Raw genomic sequence first — 9,263 nt, forward strand, 5'->3', positions numbered from 1 at the left:
ATGGATTATATATATATATATATATTATTTATTTTTCAAGTTATAAACTTATATATATGTATAAAATATATTTTATTATTATATTATTTTATTTTATTTTTTTCCTCTCTTCTAAAAATATATTGATATATATATATATATAATATATATTATTAATTATTTAAAAAAATAAACAAATGATTTATATTTCATTTTAATATTTTTTATGTAAAATATATTTGTACATATTTAATCATTGTGAAAAGTATGTAACATTTCTTTCTTTTTTTTTCCCTTTATTATCTCAATTTGTATGTGATTGTTTATTTGTTTGTTTGATTGATCGTTCTTTTTGTTCTTTTTTTTTTCTTTTTTTTTTTTTTTTTCTTTTTATTTTTTGTGTTGCACAGAATGGATAATAGTTTTGTTGAATTAATAAAAGATATAAAAAAAGATGACAGCATTAATAATTTGGAAAAGAATTATCAAAAGTGTGTTAGATATTTGAAGGATTTGGATAAGAGGAAATCAAATGATAAGTTGTTTTTAATGAATTCAGTTGTTAAAGAGAAATCTTTAGTATTATTGAAATTATTATACTTACAAATGTTTGGAAGAAAAATTGATAAGGAACATAATTTTTCTGTAATTCAATTATTAACATGTAATAAATATTTTTTAAAAAGGCGTGGTTTTTTTTTTTTGAATAGTATTAGTGATAATGACGATATAATTTTTTTATCTATAAATTTATTTAAGAAGGAATTATATAAAGATTCTATAAGTTCTATAGAACAAAATGTAAAAAGTACAGTATTGAGTTCTTTGTCCAATATGGGTACAAAGATAATAAAAGAAAATATTAATATATTTAACAATATGAACACAAACAACACAATCAACACAATCAACACAAATAATATGAATAGTATGAATAGTATGAATAGCATAAACAGTTTCCATGCTAATAATTCTGTTGAACCTTGTAATGAAAAAAATAAAAAAAATAATTTCACTGGCCTCCTTCAAGATATTAATACTTACAATGGTCACAAAGTTTTTAATACATTTTTAATATTAAATAGTATTAGTAATATATGTACCGATATGATGAGTAGTAATTTGTACAATGATATATTTTTCCTTTTAAATAATTCAAATGTATATATTAGGAAGAAAACTATTTTATGTTTTTATAAATTAGTAATATCAAATTTAAGCATTTTACATACTTTTTTTGATTTGTTAAAAAAAAATTTTATTTCACTCTATAATAATGAAAACACATCCTATGAAAAATTACCTTCGGACAAAGTTGATTACACATTCAGAAATAACACTTGTTTGTGTTGTTTAATAATTAATGTGCTCGCGGAAATATTTTCATATCTGGAGAGAAGGCAAATGAAATATCACAACTCACCTATTAGAAACAATCAATATAGGGAAAGAGATCTTAATTTGGTGGGAACGAATAAAAAAAAAAACGATGAACAAGTTTGTGTTAATAATAAAAGTGATTATTGTGATAATACGAATTATTATAATAGTATGCTTAAGAATAATGAGAAAATCTCTCACGAGGTTGCAGCACAAAAGGGTGAGGAAATTAGTTTCGAAAATGATAATATTAATAATAATAATGATACATATGGTTATATTTATGGTGATACCTGTTGTAATAATAATTTTTATAATGATGAACATGATATTTCTAATTATTTAAAGAAATTTTTATCCTTTGTTCCATTTATTTATAACATACTGAATGAAAGGTTAAGCATTATAGATAATTGGAAGCTAATTAAATTCATTAAATTTATTAATAAATTAGTAAGATATGAATACAGAATATATAAAAAGTTCCTACCCATAATTATTCATATCTTCTTTACAAACAAAGCAAAGAGTGTTATTTTTGAATGCTACGATTTTATACTTTTTAATTATAAGAAAAATTATAACGTGCATATTCCTAATGTTGATAGTTATATTAATACATCTGTGTTATCTCAGCATATATCTGGTATGTTTACACATGTGGGCACATCCAACGGTATGAAGAATGTTGAGGAGGTAAGATATAATGATAAAAATAATCATAATGACCATAGTGTCAACCATAGTAATGTTGATGGTAATATCCAAAGAACCAGTAGTTATAATAAACACAATAGGAACAATCCAGAAAATGTTGTATTATCACAAGAACATATAAATACATACAATATTATTCATAAAGAAGAAAACAATACCAAAGAAAACAATACTGTTGGAACACCCTTTGATAAATTTTTATTTTATTGTTTTAAACAATTATTATCATCTTTTTTTACAGAAGATACAAATATTATGTACATGACCATTAATTTGTATAAATATCTTTTTATTATTCCGGATATATATGAATATTTTACACGGTACAATTTATTAAATGAATTTTCTAGAAATATTTTAAAAAATTTTTACCACAAAGATATAACGATAAGAAAAAAGTTATTATATATATTATATTTTTTATTAAATGAAAAAAATTTCGAACAAATTGTTTATAGCATATTGATCTATTTATATAATCATCACAATAATTGTTATAATAACGCAGAATCGAAACCATTTGATTATGCCGATGAATATATTAATGTTATAATTAATTATTGTATTAATAATTTAAATAATGTACAAAATGTAAATGTCTATATTTTTATATTATTTTATTTATTATGTTTAAAAAATCATACAAAAGAATATGATATACTTGAACATATACATAAAATAAATACAAAATTAAAAATAACACACATCACAACGAATTTTTTAAGTTGTATATTTATTATAACATATGCATTAGGATTTATAAAAGACACTCTAGAAAGAAATCATTTATATGTAAAAAATAACAAATTAAAAATGAACAAATTAGAAATGAACAAATGTATACAAAAGGATGATCATAATATAAAACATAAAAATATGGACACAAATGGTAATATAAAAATCAATGAACATGTATGTTTTAATACAAATAGGTATTATGCTTCTTATAATAATATACAAGTAGGAAACGTTTTTACGAACGTAATGTGTTGTCCTTCTCTTAAGTTTAATAAAAACAAGGAAAATCTTATAAACAAATTAGATAATCAGGATGATAGTTATTTTCTTGACATCATTTCACATTATGAAGAAATATACGAATATATACTTATAAACGATATTTTTAATTTAAAAAAAGAAATAAAAAATTTCAATATATTAAATAAATATGATGTATTTGAATATATTATTATTATTTTAAAATTATATGATAAAATATATCCTGATGCAGAGTACATCGAATGTGTACGAGAAACATTACAGAATGACGATCCTTTAAATGTAAAAAGAGAAATGAAAGAAAATTATGAACACGTAAAAGAAAAATATGATGATAAGAAGATAGAAATGGATAAAGGTGGTGATAATAATAATTATAATGGTATCGATAATTATAATGGTAGCCATAATTATGGCGATAATTTTAGCGATAATCATATTAGAACATGTGAATATTTAAAATGTAACAAATTAGATCATATAAAAGTAGAATCATTTGAATATATAATATACTTTATTACCATTTATTTAGAAGAAACTTATGATAAAATAAAAGAATTTAAAGATATGTTTTTTTTAAAACTATTTTTTTTTACATTATATTTATTTTTTATATCATATAATTCAGCAAATATATTATGGAATGTGATCAAAATATTTATGTTCTTTTTACAGTTTGAGGAAAATCATTCTCTTCTACTTTTCTATTTTTATCGATGTTATACACATCTCCATTATTTAATAAAGAAAAAAAATGATGTATACAATTTGGATATATGTATTTTATTAAAAAATATATTATCTTTATTATTAAATACCAAAAAAGAAAATTATAAAACCTTTAATTTCTATCATTATTTTAATAATACAATAAATATCCAAGAAAATGATAACAAACATTTGAATTTAAACCAACCTTTTAAATATGATGATTCTTTTTTCTTTTTTAATAACATAATATTACCTAAAGAACAATCTGGAACAACAAATAAAAAAAATAATAAACCTATAAAGAATATAAAAGAGGATATGGATAATAATACGTACCATATACATAGTATGAAAAAACAAACCAAAAATAATATACATACAAGTATAAAAAATGAACTTGATATTTTAATAAATAAACATAAACAATATAAAGAAAAATGGATTAACACATTTCCTTTTTATATAATTTATCAAAATGATCATTTTAAATTATATTTAAAACATCAAACAGATAATAAACAATTAATTTTATATATACACTTAAAAAATGATACCTTTATACTCAATAATTTCAATTTATATACATCATTTAATTTAATAAATTATAATATATTACATAAATATAATACTGATTATACCAATTTTAATGATGATGTGCAAAATTATTTTTATAAATATAATATCACCATTCAAAAAAAGATGGATACTTATAATCATCCTATTAATAACAAAAATTTTATACAAATAGAAAATATAACTAGGTCTATTTTTATATCTATAATATATGATACATATATCTCAGATATAAAATTGTGTTATGACTATTTTTTTAATACTCAAAATGGGCAAAATAAAGGGTTACTTATAATACCTTATGTAAAAATGGATCCCCTCCATTTATCGACGGAAGACTTTAAAAGGGTAACAGGAAAGGACTGAAAATGAAAAGGAAAATACATACATGTGAATATTTTATATATATATATATATCAATATTTTATATATATATAAATATGTTACATATGAAAATTTTTTTTTTTTTTAATTGGTCCTTTCAGGTTAATAGTAAAAACGTAATGTTAAGAAATATGAACTACGAAATAACCACCGAGAAAAATAGCAACATTTATAAACTGCTGTTCAATTATTTTTTATTTTTATCACAATATTTGAATATATCTTTTTTTAACATGAACAATATTTTTGTTAATTTAAAAAATGAAGTACAAATGAATGAATTAAGAATTATTTTTTGTATATGCGAAAGTACGAAAAAGAGTTTGAGCACTTTAGAAGGTAAACATAAAAAAATAAAATAAATGAACATAAATATGTATACATATACACATATATATATATATATATATATATATATATATATATATATATATATATACTTATATTTTTTCGATGTAATATTATTATATTATTATATTATTAGATTATTACATTGGTGTTGTACCATGTATATTTTTTCATAACATCATAAAATCTATATATTTCTTTATATATATATATATATTATATATTCATCCATTTACCCATATACATGTTTGTTTTTATTTTTTTACATGTTTTTAATAAAATCCTCCTTGTAGATAACATTATCTTATTATTAAATGTGAAACCTCAGAAAAAAGAAGAAAGTAATATGTCTTATATTTATAATATTTATTTAAAAATGAAAATTTTAAATAATTCACAGGATGATAGTAACAAGCTTCTTGATTATTTCGAGTTTTATATCAAACAATTATTTTTACAAAAAATAATAAATATTGACTTTTCATTCTGAACATGACACAGAAATATAAACATTATAAATGTACAAATATATATATTTTTTTTAATATTATAACGTTTTATATTCATTAATAAAATAAAATATTATATGTATCATCATTTTAATAAAAACAAATTAAATGCTAATATGAAAATAGGAAAAAATGTTTAAAAAAAAAAAAAAAAAATTGTTATACGTTTAATGCTTATTTATATCATCTTAAATATTTATATGATAAATATAAACACTTGCAAAATGTTATATATTTATAAACTTTTATATCATTTCATATGGTCTTTAATTTTTGTTTTATTTTATTTATTATATTTTTTTTTTTTTTTGTGCACAATTATTTCAACTTTTATTTATGACAACAATTTTGTAGACATAAGAAAAATGAAAAGGCATTCTTCAATGTCTAATTTTTTACACTTATACGAATAAATAAATAAACATAAATATATATATATATATATATGTTTATATATATGTTTATATATATTTTATTTATTTGCTTGTTAAATTTATAATAGTGTATAACCCATTACATCATATTTGAACAATTTAAAAAAAAAGAAAAAATTTATTTAATATTAAAAAAGGTGTTTTAAATTGTTTTTTTTTTTTTTTTTTTTTTTAACAAAAGAAAACAATATAATGAACAAATAAATATAAATATATACATATATATATAAATATACACATATATATAAATATGTACATATTTATATATGAATATATTTAGGGTATATTAAAATATGGGATTCAATAAGGAGAAAGAAAAACAAATAGACAAAAAAATAAAGTAAATTATAAAGTATAAAAAACAAAAAATGAATTATTAATAATGAATTATAAAAGGGAATGTAAAAATGTGTGATGTACCAAAAAGGTAAAATAATATATACACATATATATATATATATATATATATATATATATATATATATTTGTGCATCTTTTATATAACCCCTTTTATTGTGTGCGCATCATTCAAAATTTTATCCTCTTTCCAGTTTTTATTTTTATCCTCTTTCCAGTTTTTATTTTTATCCTCTTTCTAGTTTTTATTTTTATCCTTTTTCTAGTTTTTATTTTTATCCTCTTTCCAGTTTTTATTTTTATCCTCTTTCTAGTTTTTATTTTTATCCTCTTTCTAGTTTTTATTTTTGTCCTGTTTCTAGCTTTTATTTTTATCCTCTTTCTAGTTTCTAGTTTTTACTTTTTGCTCTTGCTATTCCAACCATAGAAGGTCTACTTTCTGTGCCTCGTACAAATACCGTAAAAAAATTCCTCATAAAAGATAAACTGCCTAATAAGTATGCATGGTTTCTTTCAGATGGTACATCGATTTGCATGTAGGCAGGCATACACACATCGTCGTTTAAAATCATATATTCTTCTGGATGTAATTCAATGATTAGCTCACCAAAAACATATTTAATTATAGGATATGATTTTAATATATCTTTGTAGTTTTGTTCAGTACATGCAGTTGAATGTATTAGATTCAAAAATGTTTTCATCTGGCTACTAGGCATTGTATTATAAGATGTACCTGTGTCAAATATAACGTAACTTTCTTCATCACAACATATTCTTTCTTTACCAATATATAATTCATCTAATTTTACTTCCCAGTAGGATTCTTTTAACACCGGTAACATATATATATCCCCCTCGTAAAATGATTTACTAATCCCACCAATTATTAAAGTTGACTTCCCATCATAAGGAGATATATAAAAAGAAAATTGAGGATCTACATTTGGATTCTGTTTTAATAAATTATCAAAAAAGGGTATATTCCCAGCTGATAACATTCCTGGAAATCCTAAGCCTACTATACCTTCAAATGATATATAATCAAATATATTATCCCCACTATTTTTATTATCATTTGATTCACTCTCTACTAATCCAAAAGTCTGATTTCTTACTAGGTGCTTTCCTAACATAAATGTATCTGTACCTACAGAACCTGATATAGAACCGGATCCAAATACTATGTGTAAATTTTTTTCTATAAATGATCTCCTAAATGTTTTTGATTTATTAGGATCATATCTTCGGACTTTTTTACAAGACTCTTCTTCACAAGCTGTTGTCACTACCCATACATTTGTACTTCCTGTATCAAATATTGGATATATAGTTTGAGGGGGAGTACCAACTAATAATTCTCCTACAAATTGGCTATCTCTTAAATGTTTTAAGGGTACTAGAAAAATATTTTCTTTTGTTTGTTCTACTGTAGCGTTTTTATTTTCTAAAGCAATAAAATTCTTTTCAATCGAACTATTATCTGAATTGTTTTCATTATTTGGATTAAATTCATTATTTGTAAAATTTTTATTTCCCTTTTGAGCATCTTGTTCATACACATGTTTCTGAATATCAGATAAATGGTCAGATATATCTTGTGTTTTATTTTTATTATACGTAGTAAAATCTAAAAAGTTTTTTTCATCTAATTGTGCATTTGTTCGTTTTTTATTTATTTCTTCATTTATTAAATCCATATCATCTAATGTATTACCAGATGACGTTCCTAAACTTCCGGAAATTCCTTCTCCTCTGTTTACATAATATTTTACGTCCCCTAATTTTAGAGACTCATGATGTTTTTGTAACTTTTTATGATCGTTTGGTTTCTTCTTGTTTAATTTTAAAGGTATCACATGAGAAGATTCTTTTTCCTCGAATAAACATCCGGTACAATCAAATACATCGTGACACTTAGAACACGGTAACGCTTTCGTTCCGATTTTATATATTCTGGTGCATTTTAACCCTTTAAATGTGTATGAAAAAAATAAACTTAAATAAAAAAGGGTGTTTAGAGGGCTAATGCGTTTCATTTCTTCCTTTATAACCGATATATATTAAATTATATTTATAATATATTATAATATATTTATAATATATTATGTTATAATATATTTATAATATATTATGTTATAATATATTTATAATATATTATGTTATATTATATTTTCTTGTTTATTTAAATTGTTTTAATTTTTTTTTATTTTTATTATTATTATTTTTACACAGAAATTTCAAATATATGTTGTTATACACCATATATTAAATATATACAGTACACATTACAATACAATAGAGTAAATTAAAGCAACTGACGATAGTGCTTCTATTAATAAATGGATAAAATAATCTCATTCGTGATGCTTCATTTTATATTCTTCCTATAAAATTTTAATATATTCTTCTTTTTCTATTTTTGAGTGTTTTTTCATGAAGCTTACAAAAATAAAAAATTGCAATATCCAAAAATAGATATGCAACCATTAAAAAAATATATATATATATATATATATAAATATAAATATATGTATATATTTTTATTTATGTATACTATGAAATATAATAAATGTTGAAAATTTTACCTATTTTAAAATGTCCAAAAAAATAAATATATAGATTCAAAGCAAATACATATATATATATATATATATATATTTAATATATCTGGATGGAAATATGTAAAAGGCATGGGAAATTTCACTATTTGTACATATATATAAATTATAAATAGGTTTTTTTAAAAAATAAACAATATATATATATATATAAAATTTGTTCAAAAAAAAAAAAATATATGAATTGTTCATAAAAAAAAAAAAAAAATGAGTTAGCTAATTTTCATGCCCACTTTTTTTTATTGCAACCA

The 9,263-nt window shown here is 20.7% G+C and overlaps 2 protein-coding genes across 2 annotated transcripts; one reads left to right on the top strand and one right to left on the bottom strand.

Annotated features, from left to right (window-relative positions):
- Positions 1 to 390: 390 nt before the first annotated feature.
- On the top strand, positions 391 to 5,581 carry PRSY57_0807700 (AP-3 complex subunit delta, putative; the record flags this gene model as incomplete). The annotated part of the gene is made up of 3 exons (XM_012907018.2): positions 391 to 4,707; positions 4,845 to 5,082; positions 5,385 to 5,581. The coding sequence occupies 3 exons, from the start codon at positions 391 to 393 to the stop codon at positions 5,579 to 5,581; spliced, it is 4,752 nt and encodes a 1,583-aa protein (XP_012762472.2).
- Positions 5,582 to 6,780: 1,199 nt separating this feature from the next.
- On the bottom strand, positions 6,781 to 8,430 carry PRSY57_0807800 (plasmepsin X; the record flags this gene model as incomplete). The annotated part of the gene is made up of 1 exon (XM_012907019.2): positions 6,781 to 8,430. One exon carries the CDS (start codon positions 8,428 to 8,430, stop codon positions 6,781 to 6,783), a length of 1,650 nt encoding a protein of 549 aa, XP_012762473.2.
- Between the last annotated feature and the right edge of the window lie 833 nt (positions 8,431 to 9,263).

Source organism: Plasmodium reichenowi, chromosome 8, assembly GCF_001601855.1.
Source record: "Plasmodium reichenowi strain SY57 chromosome 8, whole genome shotgun sequence".
Classification (NCBI taxonomy): Eukaryota; Apicomplexa; class Aconoidasida; order Haemosporida; family Plasmodiidae; genus Plasmodium; species Plasmodium reichenowi.